This window comes from Taudactylus pleione, unplaced genomic scaffold (genome assembly GCF_031769625.1).
Source record: "Taudactylus pleione unplaced genomic scaffold, aTauple2 ptg001027l, whole genome shotgun sequence".
Classification (NCBI taxonomy): Eukaryota; Metazoa; Chordata; class Amphibia; order Anura; family Myobatrachidae; genus Taudactylus; species Taudactylus pleione.
The window spans coordinates 1,878,134-1,902,452 of NW_028285428.1; the positions used below are offsets into that span (position 1 = coordinate 1,878,134).

The following is a 24,319-nucleotide window of genomic DNA, read 5'->3' on the forward strand; positions in this document are numbered from 1 at the left end:
ATATTGTCATGAATATTGTGACTTAGATGATATATAGTGTGTTCTAATTTGTGTGTGAGGGGTTTCATTTCTAAATCTATATTTGTGAATAGGGTAAATGTGATGGATATTTATACCATAATCTTATACTATAGATATGTTGTGATAAAGAAGACCTATGTGATCGAAAATGTGTGAATAATATTAATATGTGTGAGCTCAAATGTGTGATAATATAATGAGCAGATATGTGATATAATATGATATAATGATGTAATGTGATCTAATGATATAATGTGATATAATGAAGAATGTATAATATTCATTATTTTTACTGAGAATGTACTCATATATATTATATAATTAGATAGAGTATAGTAGTCTAAATATCCAATGTCTTGAGAATTGTATTGGGTATATGTTCTATCTTTATATGTAAGAGTGTCATGGGGCAGGGAGGTCTAGACGTGGCGATGGGGGAGGGTGGATCAAAAGATCTACAGACCAAGTTATAGCGAAAAACAAATATTTTATTTTATATTAAAGTATAATCAGACAGCGGCCTCTGGAGTGGAATTGTGGCCAGGCAGTGTCCTTGGAAGTGGAGTTGTGGCCATGTAGGTTATCAGGGGCAGACTTGCGACTGCTCACCGGCCTCTTGGGTCGTCTTGTGGCCACCCAGCAGCCTCTGGGGAGATCTTGTAGCCATCCTCTATAGTGGAATTGCGGCCAGGCAGCATCCATGGAGTGAAGTTGTGGCTGTTTAGCGTGCTTGGGTGTGGCATCTTTAGTAGACCACTCCAGCAGCGTCTGTGAAGATCCTGTGGCCATCCAGCAGCCTCTGGGGAGATTTTGTGGCTATCCAGCAGCCTCTGGGGAGATCTTGTTGCCGTCTAGCAGCCTCTGGAGATATCTTGTGACTGTACAGCAGCCTTTGGTGCTATGTTGTGGCCAAGCAGCAGACAGTGGAGATGTATTTTGGCTGGGAATTGGCTTTTGGAGAATTCTTGTGGCTAAGCACTGACCCCTGTAGTGGAATTGTGGCCAGGCAGCATCCTCTGAAGTGACATTGTGACCATTTAGCATCCCTGAGTGTGGCTATTCCAGTGGCTTCTGGGATGGTATTGTGGCCGTTCAGCAGCTTCTGTGGAGATTTTGTGGCCATCCAGCAGCCTCTTGGGAGATCTTGTGGCTGTCCAGCAGCCTCTGGGGAGATCTTGTGACTGTCCAGCAGCCTTTGGTGCTGATTTGTGGCCAAGCAGCGGACAGTGGAGATGTGTTTTGGCTGGAAATTGGCTTTTGGAGTGGTCTTGTGGCTAAGCACTGAGATCTGTAGTGGAATTGTGGCCAGGCAGCATCCTCGGAAGTCATATTGTGGTCATTTAGCATCCTTGGGTGCAGCCTTTTGGGTAGACTTGTGGCCATTCCAGTGGCTTTTGGGATGGTATTGTGGCCATTCCAGTGGCTTTGGTGATGGTACTGTGGCCGTCCAGCATCGTCTGTGGCGATCTTGTGGCCATCAAGCAGCCTCTTGGGGAGATCTTATGGCCATCCAGCAGCCTCTGGGGAGATCTTGTTGCCATCCAGCAGCCTCTGGGGAGATTTTGTGGCTGTCCTGCGGCCTTTGGTGCTGATTTGTGGCCAAGGAGTGGACAGTGGAGATGTGTTTGAGCTGGAAATTGGCTTTTGAAGTAGTCTTGTGTCTGGGCACTGACCTCTGTAGTGGAATTGTGGCCAGACAGCGGTCTCTGTAGCGTTCTTGTGCCTGGGCAGACTATGACTCTGCAGTTATAATGGAACACATCTGAAATTGTAGTGGCAGCACTTTATACAGTTGCAGAGCAAGAAGAAGATGGTTAAACAGAGGTAAAGCCTGCTAATACTTTTGATGGCAGCAATAGACTCTGGATCACAGAGTTGACGTTTGACATTCTCAATTAGCACAGCCAACCTAAATCCAGCCTTCATCTTCCCCTGAAGCCAGCAGTAGTAGACTCCTCTGTCACTGAGCTCTAGAGAACGGAAGTTCAGATGGTTTCCATGGTCAATGTACACTCTCTTAGAGTCTTTAGGCCCAACTAGATGTGTTGTTCTGTAAAGCCTTTCATCATCATTATCCCAAGCCACAGCTTGTCCTGGCATGGCTCCTGGACACTCAATGATCAGGCTGCTGCCTACAGGTTTAGCGTACATTTGAGTTGGTAACTTGGGTAACTTGGGCAGCCAAGGAATGCGATCTTTAAGTTTCATCACCCCAAGTTTCTTTAAGTTTCATCGCAGTGGCAAGTAAGCACAATGGTTGTGTCCGACAGGAACTCAGCTGTATCAAACAGCAGGAACGCTGGGCAGTGAATGGTCCTGAAGATGTCCTTTTTTTCTACCATCTCAAAGCCACGAGCCGGCATAATATAAATTAATGCAGCAGCCACAAGAAACATAAGGTGAAGACTTCTGGGAGTCATCACCGACGAAAAATAATATTGTGTTCAGGATAGAACACAAAATATAGTAACAGCAAAGCAGAAAATTAGTCTTCTCTTGTCACATGTGACAAATGAGTGACCAGCTGAGTAACCACTTACATTGTCTACTCTGTTACTATGATGAAACAATCCATTGTTACCATGGAAACGGCCCAGACACACTTATCCATTTACATTTGATAACTACATGTTACACAGGAAGAATTAATGATATTAGACCATAATTATCCAGCATACATTTGCTACACATTAATGTATGAGATAAAAGGAATTATGTTGTACCTGGAATGTAGTAGATACTTACTGACATTATGGCCCTTGGACCATTTCTTATAATTATTAGTTTGTTCCTTATATTAAAAGCAAGATCAATCAGACAGCACCTCCCATAGCCTCACACGTCCCACTTCTAGTATTATAGAATGTATATGCTTGGTGCATGCAAGATTTTCTATAACTAGCAAAGTCCATATTGTACATATAAATCATGTAATCAGGATAACAGCGGTGATTGGGAAGAGAATGGTTTATACAAAGGCCACTATTGGCTCCATACAGATCTGATCTCCACCCCATGAAGCTCTTACATTAATATTGGGGACCTGATGTAATGTGAGCAATGAGTAAGTGCACCACACTCTCTTCTCTTTTGCACTGGTATATTATTGTAGTTTTACCAGCGGGGACTATAAATTACTAATATTGTATATGCCTGTAATATTTATTTATTTATTTATTTTTTCATCAATGAAACATATCTACTTAATTTGTAAGGTGTGGTATGATATGTCAACTTGCAGAATGCTGACATATTTTATGCTGACACCATAGTGTTGACATGCTTAGAGTAATACTAATTTAGCCTAAAACTAACACTAACCCGTTCAGTCGCTGTTTTGTTTTTAAACTTGGGCTAATGCTATTTAGTTACAATTAGTTGTGCAGCTGAGGACACAGAGTTTAGGTGTAATCTCCAGCTACTGTCAGACCAGCACACAGACCAGCAGAAATACACATTGCTCTTTCCTGAATTTGTATCAGCACAGAAAATGCTGTAGAAACCAGAGGCGGCTCAAGGTACGGGCTAGCAGGGCCGTCGTCTGGAGTGCTATAGCCTGAAGGGTACAGCCCTGCTCCCTGCCTGAACATTATTTTAGAGGCACTCACCACCGCCCGGCTCTGGGAAAATCCGCCCTCCACCCACCCGCTGGCGGTATTGGTATAAAAAACGCAGAGGGAGGGAGCAGGGGAGGGAAGGGGCGACAGTGCAGCACAGGGCGACGCTGGGTGCAGAGAAACCTAGCGCCGGACCACCTGGTAGAAACTCTTCAATGTTGCAGTTTGTCCATTCAGGTGAGTTCTGACAATTTATTACCTACAAAATAATAAAAGTGATTTGTAATTTTCTGAGCAACTATTTTCAAGTCTATTAAAGTGGATGGTGGCACCTGAGCTTCCTCATAGAATGCTTATCTTACTGAGCCCTTATCTCCTCAAACTCGGTCCTCAGGACCCCACACAGTTCACATTTTTCAAGTCCTCCTGGCAGGTGCACAGACACATTGACACATTTTTTAAAAATCCACAGGTGGAGCTAATTATGATTCTGTGAGGAGACCTGGAAAACATGCACTGTTTTGGGGTCCTAAAGGCAGAGTTTGAGAACCTGTGGTCTAGTGGTTTGGGTTCTGGTCTCCCACACTGAATGTTATGAGTTTGATCCCAGATAGGGAATATATTGGGGTTATATTTGGCATAAAAGAATAATCTTTTCTCTTTTTATTTCCACATTAATTTATTGCTTTTTGATTCTATAAAATAGAGAATAACATTAATAAGGTCAATTGTAGGCCGGATGTTTAGATCTTGTCCGTACTAGATGCATATAATGTTGATGTGCCAGGTTACGTATCTTTTTATAGACTAAACTGGTTGTATATATTTAGGGCGAGATGTACTAAGCCTGGGAGTGTGATACAGTGGATAGGCTGCGTTTGAAAAATGAGTTAGGAGCTGATTGGCTAGTACTTTATCTCAGTCTACTTTATCACTCTCCAAGGATTAGTACATCTGGCCCTTAGACTCTGCAAACCTGATTTAAGGTGTGATAGTGTTGTGGTTAGAGTCAGGGTGCATGAGCAGCAAGGTCCATGGTTATAATCCGGTATTTATAGATTTTCAGGATTTATATATATATGTTTTTCTTTTATGTGTAGGTTAATTGGATTTGTAGGGGTCATTTATAAATCTGGATAAATTATGTATTTATTTGTTATCTATATAATCCAAGACACATTTTAATTCTTGTTTTGCATAGAAGAACTGTGGGCCTGATTCAGACCCAATCGCAAGCGCACAGTGCGTCGATGCTCCCCCACTGCGCATGCCGGAGCCGGCGTGCGCATGTGTGAGACCCGGCCAGCGACAGGCGCTCCGATATCACCAGTGATGTCAGTGGTGAGTTTTCGACTCTATTTAGAGCCGGAAGCTCACTGGGGCTTGCGGGAACGAGACCTTACCACAAGGGTCTCGTCGCAAGCCCCGATGGTCGCGACCATCACCAGGCCGCTAGCATTAGATGTTGGTGGTCACCTACAGCTATGCAAGCGGCCAGGAGGCCGAAACAAACAAAAAAAACGCTCTGATTCAGACCGAGCACTCTGATAGAGCGTCCGGCTCTGAATCAGGCCCTGTGTGTTATATATTTGCTACATATTGCTGTACCTGCAGCTCTCATAGGTGGAATAATTAATTGATCGACAGTAAATTGAGATCCCTGCTCTTATAAAAGGAGATGGTAGTGTTCTGGGGGCTCATTCTCTTGGAAAAAAACCCTCTGATTGAGGACAGGACGGAACATGTCAGAGGCTGCTTCCAGACTTACCTACTAACCTGCTCCATGAGGTCTTGCTTAAGGGGGTGCTGGCTGGGCATTGGCCACCACTACTATTGCTGTTGGGAAACGTGAGCTGCACTTTTATACAAGGCACCATTGGAGGACATGAGGCAGCTTACTCACTGATTCCCCACTGCCAGTGCACACATTGGGCCATCAGCTGAGAAGTGTGTGGTAAACGGGTCACCTCCAACAGACGGATATGAGAAAGGTGAGCCCCCCGTGCAGGCCAATTAGGACCAGAGGACTGATCCGATTTAAAATACAGATAATAAAGACGTCTGCTGCACTTATTATTAAGCCGGTAAGACAGAGCGGTAGCACAGTGGTGAGTGGTCGGAGGATGGACTTTCAGTCAGTAGACTCTCCCCGCCGGCTTTTATTCTCACACTGGGCCTGATTCAGAGTTGGGAATAGAGAGAGAGATAGCACTTAACTGTGAACCTGAACAAACCATATTGCAATGAAAGGGGTGTAAATACATAAAAAAAATGTGCATGTAGGTAAATACTGGCTGCTTTTACATGTAGCCCACAAATACTGTACAGCTTTATTATTACTCTATAATTTAGAGGTCAGTTTTGACACCTTCCTCCCAAATCTAAATCTCTCTGCACATTTTACATCTGCCCCACCTGCAGTGCAGCATGGTGTCACCAAGATGATCAGTTGAGAGAGATATCTCACTCTGGGCCTGATTCTGACCCGGTCGCAAGTGCTGTGCGCTCGCAACCGGGTCGATGATGGTCCAGTGCGCAGCGCACAACGGAGCCGGCTCCGTCGTGCGCATGTGCGAGACCCGGATAGCGACGGGCAAGCCGTCGCTCCGGGTCTCGTACCAAAGGGGGCGTGCTGTCGATGTTGAGTGACAGCACGCCCCCTTTGGGGGGCGGGCCGAGGGAGTGGCTGCCCAAACTGAGGCGTTCAAATGTGAACGCCTCTGTTTGGGGGCGGCCCCACTGACATCACGAGTCTGTTAGAGCCGAAATCTCTCTGGGGCTTGCGGCAACGAGCCCCTACCAGAAGGGTCTCGTCGCAAGCACGATGGTCGCGATGGTCTTGACCATCGCGACCATCTTCCTGGCCGCTCGCTATAGCTGTTTGTGGTCACCCACAGCTATGCGAGCGGCCAGGAGGCCGTTCTTAAAAAAAAAAAAAAGCCCGGCCCTGATTCAGAGCGAGCACTCTGTCAGAGCGTCCGGCTCTGAATCAGGGCCTCTATTCCAAAGTCTGAATCAGGCCCACAGTGCACTCTTTGCCCGGCACAGGGACACCCGCCTCCTAATAGTACTGATATAGCTTGTCGCTTGGGTGAAGTTGGTATAAATATCTTATTTTCACATAGATTCAGTGCATCCTGGGACTTGCAGTTCCACAAGGCTGATTCCACAAATTGATTCCGCAAGCCTAATTTATATTTGTATCAATCCATTAATGTGAAGTTGTATTATACCAATGATGTTTTTTTATAAAGGTAATTATATTTTATATGAATACAGATATTATAATATAATATATATGTTTATTCTTTAGCTAAATAAACGATTATGGCCCTCATTCAGAGCCGTACGCTCTGAGCAGAGCGCACGCTCTGAATGAGGGCCGGGCTCCATTTTCATGGAGCGTCCTCCTGGACGCTCGTATAGCTGTGGGTCACCACCCACAGGCTATACGAGCGTGCATTTTGATGGCCGCGATGGTCGTGACCATCGCGACCATCGAAATTGCGAGCCGGAGCCTGCGGTTGAGGTTTTCAACCGCAAGCTCCGGAGTGATTTTGGCTCTAACAGAGCCAAAATCACTCCCACTGACATCACTAGTGATGTCAGTGGGCCGGCTTCTGACGGGAGGCGTTCCCGTGGGAACGCCCCCGTCAGGGAGGCACCCCCCCGGCACGCCCACCAAAGGGGGCGTGCTGTCAATCAACATTGACAGCACGCCCCCTTTGATCGGACACAACGAGCGAAGGACTTTCCTTCGCTCGTCGCGTCTGGCGCATGCGCACGACGGAGCTCCCTCCGTCGTGCGCATGCTCAGTGCCTAACATCGACCCACTTGCGAGCGGACAGCCGCTCGCGAGTGGGTCTGAATCAGGCCCTATATTTATATATTGTATCTTGGCTTACCTACCATACCTGTGGTCTACACATATAAATTTATAATTTTTTATCTTGTTGTTAGAGCTGTTTCATTGGATAGAGATTGGATGGAATATTGTGGTTGAATTGTGTCACTGGTTCAAAATTTAGGAACTAGCGGCTTATGAGTTCTTGTTATTTAAAAGCGAAACGTAGGTGTGCCAGTGTGTTTGAACGCCGTTGCAGGGACGTGTATAAATTAGCCACTGCGATGCCATACGCAGCCTGAGGACTCATAGCGTGCCATGAAGTTAGCAATTCCTGAGTAAGGGCAGAGCTTGTGCAAGTGTGCGTGAGGCTGTGATGGTACTCGATAGTACCGATGGTTACGCAGTCTAAACATTATGGATGTGTGTAAGGTAAAGTGGGTGTACTTATGTTGTGCTGTGACGGCATAGCGATCGCTGTGGATTAGCATATTATCGCAGTGAGACTGCGTGCGTAATCGCTATTGCAATCGCAGTTGCGACCGGTAGTGAATCAGACCCCGAGTCTCTTATGTTATGCCAGAAAGTGTTTTGTTTTTAATTTTTGCTAACGGCTATTTATCATTATTATTATAAATGCCCATTTTGTAACCCTATATTGAAAAATATTATATTTTATTATTTTTTGTAACATAAAAAGTCTTCCATTTCTTTACGTGTACCTTTCTGTGATAATAAGCAGAACTCCTCCTGCAGTTTGGTATAGTCCGAGGCAAATTCCAGGGCATCGGTTATATGACTGGGAAGGTTTTGAAACTCCACGTCTGCATAGAGGTTAGGGTTGGAGGCGTGCAGGCGAACCGGGGACATCGAAGCGCTGAGGGGTACCTATAAAACATTAAACAAAAAAGTAAAAATGGTGCAAAGATTATATCCATATCAATAATACAAGCCTACATCAGCCCAGTGCACAAGTTGTGTCCCATATGACCTTATTAAATATTTTACTTCAGCCGTAACCTGAAACGCATAGGGGGAATTAGAGACAGAAAATCCATTCATATTTAATTAGAATATTATTGATTTAATAACGGCGCAGCACAATGAATTTTCCACATGTAGACTGTATTATTAATGAGTATGATAGCCCCCTGTACAAATGAGGAATGTCTCAGTACCCACATCTCTCCAGACTCCACTCAAACTATTAAAGAGTGGCCTACCATAAAGGGGGCGTGGCCTCCTGGGAAATCCCTCCAGGGGCGTGCCTAGCATCCCTGGTGATTCTGGGCTGCCCATGGAGGCCAGATGTTCCTGCACTGTCTGCTCCTCCTTTGTGACAGGAGGATGTCACACTGCAGCACCACTGTCACCGAGGAGGAGCCAGCATTTTGGTGTCACCCACTCCGAAGGTGACAGTGGGTGACACCCGGTGTGGCCCGCACCCCCATAGCGATACCACTGAAAGAGTATGAAAACTCGACATTCAGAAAGTCGATAGGTTCTGAATGTCAACAGTCAGAATGTTGACATGAACTTTAGGCCGACATTCAAATATCTCAACATGGTCAAAATGTCGACATACATTTATTTGCTTATTTTAGCCTAACCTTAAACCTCACTTTAAGACTAACTCTAATCCTAATAATAAGCAAAAAACAGTATGTTGACATTTTGGTGTCAATATGTTAAATAGTGACATTGTGAACATGTCGGCATTTTAACCATATCAATATTTTTGCGAGTCGACATATTGGTTGTTGACCTAAAGTCCATTCTCATTGTCGACCTTCTGATTGGATACCCAAATATAACCGCTTCTATATAATAAAATAGATGAAAGACTAAATATGACGATGGAAAAAATCTTTCCAAAATGCTGTCTGTCCCGACTTTCGTTTCACCATTGCTTCTGTCTTCCAGCAAAGTAAAGCCAGAGCCTATGAAATCAGCTGGAAAGTCTCCACGGTAATGGAAATGCTTGGTGCAGGCGGCAGGCTGGAGGTTGATACACAGGAGCAGGGGAGCAAATGGACATGCCGAGCTGGCTTCCTCTGCTACCAGAGACAGCGCCTGGAAGCGACCTTAGTGGTCCGGAATGGAAGGTGGTAGCGGTGTTGTTATGTGGCGGGTGCTCCATCCTGCTTTCATGTTACTGTGCTGTATGGAAATCCAGTGTAAGACTGGATAATGCATTTTACATTCATGCTCGTATGTGATGGTCACATTCTGACTTGAGCCACTGGGATCCATTCAAAAATGCAAGAACACCACAAACCAGTGGTTAGGTCTATTACACCCATAATATGATGCCAACAACAGTTTCAACATTTACTTCTCTAGTTTCGCTTTTCAATCTGTACAGCAACCTGTAGGGTCAACACTGCAACAGTTAATGCTGCCTGCAATGACAAGAAATCCCTAAAATCAGGGTCATGTCATTGGCTGACTGTTATGGATGGATGCCTTGTGGCTACACTGGATGAAATCGTGGAGGCCTCTTTTTCAGCTGGATCTCCACTGTGGTATGTAATGTCCCGTAATCAAGGAAAACGGAAACTGATAACTGAAGGGATATTCCTGCTGGTATAAAGATGCTTCCAGGATAAAATGAAGGCTAAAAAGCCGGAAACAGACTGTAACAGGACTACAAAGAGGACACAAAGCAAATAGAGAGGACAAAAGGAATAAAGGTTTCAAAGCAGAGACAAATGACACAAATGCGTTCAACTTTGAAGCTCATTGGGGGAAAGCAGAGGAAAACGTCTCAATTATCTACAGTATGTATTATGCTTTTACTAGGAGAGTCTCTATTTAGCTCTATAAGATTCTCCAAGAAGTTCTACTGTATTATGGGAAAGATGCAGAATAACTGTCATGTCACATATTGGGCCAAATGCGATAGCCCGATATTTGCGGTAGCTGGCGCGATACTGGTGAGATAGCTGCTAGATTTAAAGAGGCAACTAGTATAACCAGGTTGGTTTTGCCTTTAGACGTCTTGCCGCTTTAAATTTAGTGACTATTTCGTCGGTATCCTGCCGGCTCCCACAAACCGCGGGTTATTACACGTGGCTCTTTGGGCAGAATTTATGAAGCCACTGCAGAATTTTCTGTAAGCCACTGCTTCCCGGTGCGTTGCAGGTGAATATTTTAAACGGCACTCGGAGTCAGCGTAAAGCACACCGGCTTTACACTGACTCTGGGTGCCGTTTTAGATATGTACCTGCAACCCGCCGGGAAGCAGCGGCTGCTTCGTAAATTTTGCCCTTTGTCTTCAAAGCCCATTTATATGTAACGAGATTACATTATATTTAAATAGCTGTAACTCCTGCCAATGGTAAGATTTGCCGCTTTTGTCTGTGATAACTTGCCCATCTCTCTTCATGGGAAAACTATTTTTATGATTTTTAATTTTTTTCAATGTTTATTTTTTTTAATCAATGGAACTAAAAGCCAAATCTAAGCTCCTGATTCCACTGAGCAAGCGCAGACCAGTTATTATTTTTATTTAATAATTGCAGCGGGATTTTTTTTATTGGTGTAATAATATTTTGTTAAAAAAAAAAAATCATCCCCATCTGTACTCTTACATAAATAGACAGTACGTTTGTTATACTGTAAACAAATTGATACTAACAAAAGTAGCACAGTAATAATCAACATATAAAATCAAGGTGACCCTTTACAGTTACATTTGAGAAGATATTAGCAACAGTTACACAGGTCAACTCTCCTCCCACCCCACCCCCGAAAAAAACCCTGAAAACAATAACATCCCATGAACAATAAAAGCACAAAACTACGCAAGCAACACATATGCAGCAGACAGCAGTGTACATACAACAATAAAATCACATGAGTGTTAAATGTTATGTGTACAGGAGAATGTACCGCCTAATGTTTGGTGCCAAACATTAGGCTACACAGCTTAGAACAAGCTGAGAATAGGGCAAGGAAGAAATGTACAATACTAATACTGAGTTGGTTCTTATATACTTGACTATAGAGAATAGTGAACTATGGGCCTGATTCAGTAAGGATCGCTATTGCGATCGCAGCAACGATTACGCATACAGTCTAACTGCGAAAAAATGCTAATGATCGCTTTGCCTCTGCACCCTAATATAAGGTCGCCCACTTTACCTAACACACATCCGTAATACTTTGCAAGACTGCGAAACCATCGGTAACATCGCAACTTCACATAAACTTGCACAAGCTCGGACCTTACTCAGGAATTGCTAACCTCATCGCATGCAGTGAAAGCCCAAGCTGCGTATGGCATCGCAGTGGCTAATTTATGCACGTCCCTGCAACGGCGTTCAAACGCACTGGCACGCCTGCGACCACCCCCAAACGGTCACTTCCTGTCAATCACTCTGCGATGGGTCTGCGTAGTCACTGCGATCAGGACTGTGATTGCAGTGACTACGCAGACCCGTCACAGAGTTTTCGTGCATACGCATGTGCAGAACATAACAAATGGTCGATTGCATGCGTAATCGCAGTTGCGATCGGTAATGAATCAGGCGCTATGACAAGAAGCAGATGCCAGGAACACGGGACTGAATTACAAAATCCCCCAAGGAGAATTAAAAATAAAAAAACACTGGAGACTAAGGGGTAAACTTACTAAAGTGAGACTTTTTAGAAGTGAGTTTAAAAAGTGATGTTGCCTATAGCAACCAATCAGATTCTAGCTATTATCTTCTAGAAGGTGCTAGTTAAATGTTAAGTCAAATCTGATTGGTTGCTATGGGCAACATCACTTTTAAAACTCACATCTAAAAACTCTCACTTTAGTAAATTTACCCCTACGAGAGGGAGAGGCGTCACTAAACAGGCTCCTTGGTATAAATTATAGAGGGACCACAGAGTGGGGAGCAGAGCTTTATGACAGATGGGCAAATGGGGCATTTATATTAAGCTGGACATGACAGAGTGTGAACAAATTGTACTGGATAATGTTGTACCTGAAGTTGTATTTTTGCATCTTTGCTGACACTTTTTGTTCTCCACCTCCTCGTCGCGCGCTTGTCTTTCTTTGACATATCTATACAATTAGCCTAAATTGCACAAACCATTAAAAGCAACAGAAAGCTATTAAATTTCAGACATGAGACACAAGCAAAGACAACACATGTTGGCAAGATAGATTAGTTAGCAGGTTACACAAGTGCAGAATGAGCAACCACCTTCCCTTTAGTACGGAGTGTAAAAGGTGAATTCATAAAGACTGTGCTGCGCGTGAAACAAATGTTAAAACAAGAAAGCAATACAAATTATACAGCATAGAGGAGATAGAGGAGGTGCAGTTCAAGAGCAGATGTACTATAGCCCAGCGTGGAAGCCATACAAATGCAGTGCATTAAAGATTAATGGTGCAGGTCATTACATGCTGAAGTGAAGGCGATGCGCCTGACTGCACCGTACCAGCTCTGCCCATTTCATAGTATTCCTGGTAATTGTGGCACAGTTTAAGGTAGGCAGTACGGATGGCACTAGAGCATGATGTTAGTCTAAATTAACGGAGCTCGATCTGGCCTCTCCATTATATCAAATACCCACACAGGAATCATTCATATTTATTCTAAATATAAACACTTTTTTTTTTTAAGTGTTTTTAAAAACCTTGCAGCCTTGGCTATGTGATCATACCAGGTATAGCACAATAATGAACAGAGTGGTCCGCGCTCTAGGTCTTAGAGGGTATGTCTATAAGGTGTGTGAGGAAGGGAGATTAGGGAGCAAGATGGGGGGAAAGCAAGAAAGGTGGGGCTATGGTGGTGCTGCACGTGGAACAGGAGTACCAGATCCTGTTAATTACAAGTTGGACGAGGGGGGTTTACACGTGCGCTCCTGTATGTGGATACATGCTGCGAGGGGAGGAAAAAAAGGGGGGGGGGTTTGTGGGAGAAATGTATGTATATATGATGGTGGGGTGAGAGGAACGGGGTGGGGGGGGAAAAAGGGGGGGGGGGAGGTGACAGGGGAGGGTAGGTGGGAAAGCGGAATATGGGTGGTTATGTAATAACAATAGATGGCGTGTATTAGTGTTTGTCTACTGTGTGGGTGTTGTTGGTGTGTAATGAAAAGCCAGACACTTGAGATCGAATCCAACCTGTTTATTGGTGAGTCACAGTGCTCCCCTGGCGGTATCGTGAATGAGATTGGGGTTGAGTGGCGGGTTTAGTGATTTCCTGGTCAGGGAGTTGGTGAGCCCTTTTAGGGGGCTCCTTTCCGTGCGGCCCTTACTTCTGCACGTCCCCTCTGCTGGACCTATGGTCACAGTCTTAGAGGACCAGGATAGTGATGATGTCTGTGATAAAGTCCCGTGAAGCGGCAGTATCGGTCCGGTGGTCACTGGCACCCTGCGGGCTCGCAGGGTGCCAGTGACCACCGGACCGATACCGGAGTACACAACATCTGTACAAGGACTAGAGACTGCAACCTACCGGTAGGTAACTACAACATCAGTGCGGGACGCCGCCACTGCCACTTCACGGGACTTTATCACAGACATCATCACTATCCTGGTCATCTAAGACTGTGACCATAGGTCCAGCAGAGGGGACGTGCAGAAGTAAGGGCCGTACGGAAAGGAGCCCCCTAAAAGGGCTCACCAACTCCCTGACCAGGAAATCACTAAACCCGCCACTCAACCCCAATCTCATTCACGATACCGCCAGGGGAGCACTGTGACTCACCAATAAACAGGTTGGATTCGATCACAAGTGTCTGGCTTTTCATTACACACCAACAACACCCACACAGTAGACAAACACTAATACACGCCATCTATTGTTATTACATAACCACCCATATTCCGCTTTCCCACCTACCCTCCCCTGTCACCTCCCCCCCCCCCTTTTCCCCCCCCCCCACCCCGTTCCTCTCACCCCTCACCCCACCATCATATATACATACATTTCTCCCACAAACCCCCCCCCTTTTTTTCCTCCCCTCGCAGCATGTATCCACATACAGGAGCGCACGTGTAAACCCCCCTCGTCCAACAGGTATAGCACAAAGCAAGTTCAAAATTCAGGGAAAAGGGAAAACTGGAATAATGAATCCTTGCACAAGTCCAACACTGTTAGTATTATACCAATAAAGCTGCAAACACAGGGTCAGATAAAGTGTACGATATAAAAGATAACGATCATATCGTTATCGTTCAAATCATCCAATTTCTGGCCCCTCAAACGACCAAACGATGTTCGATGTGCGGGCACGAATGGTCGATAACGAAATCGACCATCGCCCATGCATGCAGGCAAACTTGGTCGATATCGACCAGGTTAACTATAGTAGTTGGGGGGTTGCTGCATGAGCTGGATGTTCGATCCAGCACATGCAGGACGATCGGACAACGGTCGTCTGATCGTAGCTTTAGATTTGGCCCCTGAGAGTTCACCACAAATTCTTGTGTATATTTAAAAGGGGGTGCAGACTTATGACAACCGTAAGAACTAAAACGCCAAAAAAGAAAAAAGTTTTTCTGTTTGGCGCACTAATTAATAAAATGTAACCTTTATTAAATACAATTAAAATATGTAAGCTAAGTCAGTGAAATATTTAAAAATAACGGTAAGTGTATAAAAAGGTGAATAAAGTGATTAAAAAACAGATTGACCCACTGTGTATTTATTTGTTGTTGTACATTAGCAGCATCTGTTTTATATTGGGTGTTGATTAATTCAATGCTACCAATCCAGTTCAGTAACAATACGTTAATTATTATTTAGAAATAATGTTGATTTTAGGCACTTGGGGGCCTATTCATCAAACGATAAATGGCCCAGTAACCATACGGAAACACTAGTTTCCACATGTTTTAGTTACGGGGCCATTCATCATCAGGGGTCCAATAGGACCCCCTGATATTCAGCAAACTCCGAAAACTGAAAGTTTTCGGTGTTTGCTCACGAATACAAGCGCCTTCTTCAGACGTTGCTTGCAATGATGAATTGCTCCGGTGTAATCTATCCCCCGCTGCGAGTTCAATACATAATCATTGGAGGGCATATTTCTAAACGTTTACATTAGATTCTACACCTTTGTCATTCATGTCAAAAGAAGTACGGATACATACAATTGTATCTGGTAGGCGTAAGTCATCCGCGTAACCCTGTCGCTGCGCAGTAACCTTTTCTAATGAGTTATGTGATGTGTATCCAGTACGGCAAACACTGACCCACTAATCTGCTGCTCCATTCGCTGTATAATGCTGGGTACACAGTGGCCGATATATTGGCCTATCAATTGATCGCCCAATATATCGTGTCCTCGTCGGCCAGTGTGTACAGACTATATGTATGAACGACGTCGCTCACAGACATATTGCATTGGCTGTGCTGCACAGCCGATGAACAGATATGGCTGCAGACATATCTGTTCATCGGCGAGTGTGTACGGGCGATCGGCTGATCGCCCGTACACAGGGGCACAGAGAGGGGGGAGGGGGGGAGCCACGAGTGGGTACTAATTACCGAGGTCCGGCACCGCTCCCCATCCGTCTTAGGTCAGAGCAGACCAGCACACGCTGCTGTGTGCTGGGCTGCACTCGGAGACTGTCCGAGGCTGCACTGGGAGACCTGTCCGAGGCTGCTAAAGGAGCAGTCTCCTATGCCAAAGGGGAGGAGCGATCACACTGATCGCGCCCCCCACTGGCTGTGCGCCAGGCTGAGGGGCACACAGCGCCCCCCTCCCAAGCGCCGCAAATAATTTTTTTCTTTTCCCGAAGGGGGTGTGGCTACTCCTTCCACAAATAGATCACGCCCCCTACCCGCCCCCCAGGCCGGCCCGTCTCATCTGCAGCATGCAGATGATGGTCGCTCACTGTGCATGAACGACCATCATCTGCAGATATATCGCTATAGTGTGTGTGTGCTTCTGGTAGTAAATATTTGCACAATCCTTGTTAGCTAAGAACCCTTGGAGGCACAATTCCCTTTATATACCCTCTGGTGGAGTTAGCCCCTATCTCACAAACTTTTTGTTACTGGAAGGCAGCAACAGGTGCTGTAATGCTGCCATATAGGAGAGGAGAGAGCCGTCAGCACTGTGGGACCAAGCCTGTCCCAGCTGTCTAATTAGCAGCAATACTCACCAGTCATATATACAGAAGTTCATATCCCTGTATTAATTTCTCACTGCCAGCGCTCTCCTCTCCCACATGTCAGTGCTGGAGACACATATAAGCATGCCTAAATTATAGCTTTTGCATATGGGTCTAGGAAAACCAGAACGATATCAATATACACAAACAGGTTTCTTCCCCCTGAGGAAATTCTCCTGTTTATTCTAGAACAGTGATTCTCAACCACAGTTCTCGAGGATCCCCAACAGGTCATGATTTCTGTCTGTGAAAACAAGTGTGATATTTACTGACCCCGCAAAGTATATCAACTCACCTGTGCATGATTAAAGAAATCCAGAAAACATGACCTGCTGGGGGTACTTGAGAACTGACGTTGAGAACCACTGTTCTAGCTGGTAAACTGGTGCATTAATAGATGTCAGTAGAAAATGGTTTTTGTGTTCAATGCTGGGCCTGCAATCTTCTAGGCAGATATGCTCTACTACAGAGGTTCTCGAACTCGGTCCCCAGGACCCCACACAGTTCACGTTTCCAGGTTACTTAGCAGGTGCACAGGTGTATTTATTACTCACTGACACATTTTAAAAGTTCCACAGGTGGAGCTAATCATGTCACTTGTGATTATGTGAGGAGACCTGGAAAACATGCACTGTTTGGGGTTCTGAGGACCGAGTTTGGGAACCTGTGCTCTACTATATAAGTAATTGCTAAGGAGATTCTGTAAGTGCTATTACATTTGCTTTGTGAGATATATTCTAGTATAATTCTCATAGGTGTTGTAATAGCAGGGTTTATTTGAGCTGGCAGAACTGCAAGGACCCCATGCCCAGGACAAACATAGTTTCTGCCCTGTCAGCAATGACAGGGGGACATGTTTGTATGAACACAATGATCAGTGTATTGTATCAATAACGTTGGTTATGCTGGGCAGACACTATACAATTATCTGTCAGATATCTGTCCAATCTGGCTGCTTGGAATGAAAACCTGGTAATGCATGGGAGCAAATGACAGTCAATCATATGGTCTTAAACACTGGAAGACGGACAAAAAAACAATTGTTCAAATTGGTTAAATTTGTTTGTTTTAACCAATTTGTCTGAACGACTATTCTTGTCTGTTTTCCAGTGTTTGTGAGCAAATGGTCGATTGTCATTGTCATGTGGACATATATAGTGTATGCCCAGCATTAGCTGTGTTGCTGAAACCTTCCAATTAACTAAATACAATAATAGGTGGATATATTCTTTAGGAGCAGAAGAGATCCCAACACTCCAGGGAGAATTTGGGATGTCATTGAGAGTCTGCACCTTTCAAGATCATTATGACATCCTATGATGACATCAGTAAACGTCCCATACTTAGAAGAACATGGCTGCATTTAGAAATTACTATGAGTCATTCATTTAGAAATTTTACAACCTTTCAGCTTGAGTGCAATTCTGTATAATGTTCTTTAAGCATGCCCTTGACTGTACCTGCATGTCAGTGAAGCTGGGTGCAGACTGCGTCCTTTGCAGAATTTCCAGGTTGTGAAGCAGCTTGTTAAGTTCAATCAAGTTGGACTGACATTGGGCCAGATCTAGCAAACAGACAGAGACATGTGTTTATCAGAAGCAGCCGCAGGATATTTTCTGAATGTGAATAAAAGCAGAGTATTTTACACTCCCCGGGAGAATAGTTCCTCTATAGTAAATAATGTACATGTTGTGCCATAAATAGATCACTATAATTATCATTCTAGGCAATGTCCCCCCTTGCTCATTACTCAGCACACTACCAATGCCAAGTCACCCATTTACATTCCTCTAAGTACTATGTAGATAACAGGAAAGAGGTGATTCAATTATTGTCTGGTCTTATTCTAACTCAGCATTCAGGAAAGTACTTTTGGTATAAGATAAGAGTGACTGCATCAAGTTGATAAGAAATTCTAGTGATTTCTATTGACGGTGCTTTAAAAGAGAACTCCAGTCATTTCTGCTTTAACCTATGATTGGATCACAGGTGCCGGCGGATGGGAGCATTTCCAAAATGATTCTGCTAGCTGAGGAGAAGAGGCTAATACCCCTTTTACACCGGAGCTAAAACCCGGGTTATTGCAGGGTTAACCCGGGCAGCTCCCTGGTGTAAAAGGGGAGAGGGTTGGATCGCCGGGTCGAGTGACCCGGCAATCCAACCCAGGTAAATAGCAGGGTTTAACACGGGCATAGCCCGTGAAACCCTGCTGTGAGAACAGCGCACTGCGGGTCACGATGACCTGGAGTGCGCTGCTAGCCGGCCGATTGGTCCGGCTTCAGTGGCGCTTGGAGATGACATCTCCAAGCGTCCACTTTCACGCCGGGAAAGCCGGGCCTATACAGACCAGACTCCGGTGTGAGCGGCGCCGACTCGGGAATATCCTGAGTCGGCGCTGGCTAAATTCCGGGTCTGATCCGGATAGGAACTCTGGGCCTGATTCAGAGCCGCTCGTTCGCTCCGACTGCACATGCGTATGGGTTATAATGCGCATGCGCCAACCAGTCAGTGCGGTCGGAAATCGAGTGCTCGCAAAATAGCGAATGCCTGCTAATTTGAGTGACAGGATGAGGCGTTTGTGGGTGGTAACAGGGGAAGGTGCTTGAAAACGGGGAGTGGAGATCCGAACGCAGGAGTGCCAAACGGTCAAAACGGGCGTTTTAAGGGTGTGCATAATTAACAAAGCAGCGTCATCGACCACGTCACTTGGTTGTCTTTTAGCCTGAACTGCTCGCATGATTGCAGTAGGAAAATCCTACCACAAGCACTGCGAGCAGTTCATACGCCTTTCGCTGTACTCGATGAATCTAATAAATAGCGGAGATGACGTAGGATGCGAGCGGCCAGGGGGCGTTTTTTTTAAAATAGCGAGCGCATGTTTCGTTCGCTCGTTCAGACATAGAGGCGTCAACAGACCGCAAAGAGCGAGTGCTCTATTTAAATATCCGGCCCCTTTTTATGTATGAGCGAGCGCAAATAGCGTCCGGCTCTGAATCAGGCCCTCTGTTCCAACTCCGGGTCAGACCCGGAATTTTGTTGGAAAAGGGGTATAAAGCTGCATACACACGTAAAGATTTTCTGTCCAACCATCCAGCTAGTTGGTTGGTTGGAATGAAAATCTGGTAACGTATGGGAGTAAATGACAATCAGCAATTTGCTCCCAAACGCCGGAAAATGGACATAAACTGATGTTTGAACAAATTGTTTAGATCAAACATTTAACCAACTTGTCTAACGACCATTTTCATCTGTTTTCTGGCATTTAGGAGCAAATTGCTGATTGTCAGTTACTACGCAGGGGTGTATCCAGGGGCGCCGAGAGGGGGGGGGAGCGGGTACAGTTTACCCGGGCCCGGGCTTCCAGAGGGGCCCGGCGGGGGTCCGGGTCTGGCGCCGCCCCCCCCTCACTTCCTCCCTCCCTCCCTCTGCAGCAGCCCAGCACACAGCGTAGCAGCCACAGCAATCTCCTATGCCTGAAGGGGGGAGCGATCACACTGATCGCGCCCCCCACTGGCTTTGCGCCGGGCTGAGGGGCTCACAGCTGCAAAACTCTTTTTTTTTCTGCAAGGGGGTGTGGCCACGCCTTCTGAAATTAGGCCATGCCCCCTCTTTACCGGGGCCCCGCGTGGCTCTCTACGCCCCTGGGAGCACCCCTGGCAATGTAATGGACTGGTGGCCCCCTCCCCTCATAATTTCAGGAAGTGCCCCCAGTAGTAGTCCCCCTATACAGTGCCCCCAGTAGTAGTCCCCCCTATACAGTGCCCTCAGTAGTAGTCCCCCCTATACAGTGCCCCCAGTAGTAGTCCCCCCTATACAGTGCCCCCAGTAGTAGTCGCCCCTATACAGTGCCCCCAGTAGCGGCCGTTCCCCCCATAATGTGCCCCAGTAGCGGCCCCCCTATTCAGTGCGCCCAGTAGCGACCACACGGCTGTGTGTTTGTTACTGTGAGAGCGGTCTGCCCTAAACTTGTGGGGCCCGGGGGACTAGCGGGGCTAGTTCGAACCCCTGGGGTAGTCCACCCCTTTGACCAGCGCCCCTGGCAAGTGCCATCCTGGCCAATGGGTAGATACACCCCTGCCCATACGTTACCAGATTTTCATTCCAACCAATCAACTAGTTGGATGGTTGGATAGAAAATCTTAACGTGTGTATGCAGCTTTAAACGCGGCGTCTGATCTGTTTTCTGTATTGTTTTCTTATATACAAAATTAAAGCAATATTTGATATATGTGCTTAAATTACTCCGGGGTAGCTCAACAAAGCCTTGGACTGAGATAAAGTGCCAACCAAACAGCTCCTTACAACATTTTTCAAACACCGGGGTCTATTTACTAAGTCTTGGATGGAAATAAAGTGGACAGACATAAAGTACCAGCCAACCAGCTCCTAACTGTCATTTTTCAAACACAGCCTGTAGCATGGCAGTTAGGAGCTGATTGGCTGGTACTTTATCTCCATTCAATTTATCTCCATCCAAGGCTTAGTAAATAGACCGCACAGCCTGTAAAATGACAGTTCGGACCTGATTGGTTGGCACTTTATCTCTCTCCAGGGCTTGATATATCTACCCTTCTAAGTCATTATTATAATCCAGGAACATAGTTTATACTGTGACGAACGTCTGGCATATTGCTATAACACACTTCAATTCACATTGTACGTGTGGTGTATTTATTGGTATGTCTATAATAATGTATGCGCATTTCCGCCTGTTACTTTTAGTTCATCATCGCAATTTTCCGGTGACTTCTAATAACATTATAATTTACAGCAATTGTTAAATTATATATAATAAATAAGGGTGACTTTCTATATATGGTCATGCAGGGTGGCCAACAGCACCAGGTAACAAGCAATGCCCAAAAAATATTCAACGTGATGAGGTATGGAGTTTGGAAGATGATAACGAGGTTGCTTTGCATGTCATTTATATCAAAATAAGCGGTTTCCTTGCATGGTACATACTGGCAAATAGGTTGCACCCCTTTCCTCCACTAAAAAACATGAATGCCCTGGGGAAATAAGGTTTAGCAGGTATGGAGTTTGGAAGATGATACTATTTATGTATCTCTGTGATCCTATTTTAACTGCTAACAGTACCCTAAATAACATACTATACCTTCTGCACACTTATCCATTTCCTCCGAGTCCTGTAGCCACGCCACAACCTTACTCTGACCAGTGGTACATGTGGCAGGCAGACTGTTGCTGCATGGGATGGGAGACTGCCACAGGAAGTTATTCTGTGCAACCTATTAAAGAGTAAAGGATGAAGAATATATACAAAATATATAGGGCCTGATTCATTACCGATCTCAACTGGATTACGCAAACAATCGGCCGATTGTTGCTTTATGCGCGTGCATCGCAGTGCACGTGCCCGAACCGGCCACTGTGATCGGGACTGCGATCACAGTGACTACGCAGACCCACTGCAGAGTGATTGACAGGAAGTGCCATTTGTGAGAGGTGACGGGGTGATGGTCGGTGAAACGCAGGCGTGCAGGGGCGTGCACAAATTATCCACTGCGATGCCTGACGCAGCCTGAGGTCTGATAGTGTGCACTGAAGTTAGCAATTCCTGAGTAAGGTCAGGGCTTGGGCAAGTGTGCGTGAGGCTGCGATGGTACTCAATGGTACCGATGTTTTCGCAGTCTTGCTAAGGATAACGGATGTGTGTAAGGTAATGTGGGCATAGTGGTGGAAGTGGATTAGCATACTATCACAGTGAGACTGTGGCCCTCATTCAGAGCAGCTCGCTAGCGGCCGTACGCTCGTTCCGAGCGATGTTCGCACATTTGCGCATGCGTACGGTTTTTAGTACGCATGCGCGAACCAGTCAGTGCGGCCGAAAATCGTTTGTACGCAATATAGCGAGTGCCTGCTATTTTGAGTGACAGAATGAGGCATATGTGGGTGGTAACAGGGGAAGGTGCTTGAAAACGGGGAGTGGAGATCCGATCGCAGGCGTGCTTAAAGGTCAAAACGGGCGTTTTATGGGTCTGCATAATTAATACAGCAGCGTCATTGACCACGTCATTTGGTTTTTTTTAACTCAGAACTGCTCGCAAAATAGCGGTTGAAAAAACCAACCACAAGAATAGCGAGCAGTTCATATCCTGTTCGATGTACTCGATTAATCTAATAAATAGCGGACATGACGTATGGTGCGAGCGGCCAGGGGGCGTTTTTCAGAAATAAAAGAGCGTATGTTTTGCTCGCTCGTTCAGACTTAGAGGTGTGAACAGACTGCAATGTGCGAACGGATCATTTGCATAGCCACCCCTTGTTTTTGAACGAACGAACACAAATAGCGAACGGCTCTGAATGAGGGCCTGTGTGTGTAATCGCTATTGCAATAGAAGTTGCGATCCGTAATGAATCAGGCCCATATTCTTCATAAAACACAAAAAGGCATTCAGTATATGCATTGAGCAAAACAAATTTCATACCATTTAACTTAATCTTAAAATACGCTACTGTGCAATATGGGACAAGGAGAAAACAAAAATGCTCCCCTTTCACATCTCCCTAAAATTGTATTTCTAATTTTCTCACAAAATTCTGCAATTTTTCTATTCTTATGTATATACAGAAACAGCGAGGCTGATAGTGTAGTGTAGGGGTGTACACGCCCATGTGACTCAGGCCACTCCCATGCAGTGCTGTCACAGCTCCTCCCCTTTCTCAGTATAGGCCCTTTATCATTTTCAGCCTCAGGCCCCTGTCGCTCTTAATCCGGCCTTGTGTGGGGTGCCCGACGGAGCAATTCAATTGATGCTCCATTGGGCGCAAACAGACGCGGAAGCACACATTTCTGCTCACCGTCTCCTGATAAAGTTGGCACTTTGGGTGCCCAAGCGGGAGTTTGGGCACACAAAGCAGTACTTTAGTCGGGTTAGCCGCTTTGCATGGCTAAACCCAGTGCTTCTGGACGCGCAAACACGCCCTATGGGGAAAACAATTGGATTGCGCCCATTACGTCTTGACGCCCACAAAACAATTGAATCACCCACACAGAAAGATCTTGTTTGCAAAAGCTCAAGAAAAAGCGCATTCTAAACATCCGAGTGGCTACAGGTTGGTTTACCCATACCCAATTCAAACCTGGGTACAGAGGGACAAGCTGGAGATGAAGAATGGTAAGGAACACATGCCCTGACCGACATTAACCTCTATATACACAGGATCCTCTGAGCTGGAGGTCTGCTTGTATTTGTTGAGCAAGGAGTTACATGGGAAGAACCTCAACTATTCAGACACAAGGGGCGAGTATCTCTTTTTTAAAAGTATTTTTCTATTGTGGAATTGTCTTTTTATTTTTTAAATACCGTTGCTTCATAGCATAAAGAATTACATTTTCTTTAAACAAAAGTACTGTCATTTCTATAGTTTAGGCTCATAATTTGGGGAAAGTGATAGCAAGTATTGATGGTTGTCTTAGAAGATGTTGCTATTGATGTTTGCTGAGTCAGTTTCCTGATCGATGCTGCAGAACCCAATGTACAGTATAAATCATGTCTGACTAAGCCAATAACAATGCAGTAAAAAGTGCAACTCTGACAAAATTATCAAGGGCAGGGACATCCAGAAATGTTCCGAAGTATCTTACTGCTCGCTCACACCAAGGTGATTCTCATTTATTTCTGAAGCTTTTTCTTTTTTTTGTAAAACCTTGTAATTACTTATAATGTAGGGCACATTAATCCCTATGGATTGTTTCTCGCCAAAGTGTTGTGAAAACGGGAGGCTTGAATTGTGCAAAAAAATAA

The 24,319-nt window shown here is 45.3% G+C and overlaps 1 protein-coding gene across 1 annotated transcript in view; it reads right to left on the minus strand.

The window, feature by feature from the left end:
• The window catches only part of OSBPL6 (oxysterol binding protein like 6), a 295,064-nt gene that overhangs the window by 78,182 nt on the left and 192,563 nt on the right, over positions 1-24,319 (minus strand). Inside the window, exons 8-11 of the mRNA XM_088461219.1 lie at positions 21,667-21,799; positions 18,008-18,111; positions 12,400-12,492; positions 8,146-8,311 (exon numbers count right to left, since the gene is read on the minus strand). Of these exons, the coding sequence (XP_088317345.1) occupies positions 8,146-8,311; positions 12,400-12,492; positions 18,008-18,111; positions 21,667-21,799 (496 nt within the window). The remainder of the gene's footprint in view (positions 1-8,145; positions 8,312-12,399; positions 12,493-18,007; positions 18,112-21,666; positions 21,800-24,319) is intronic.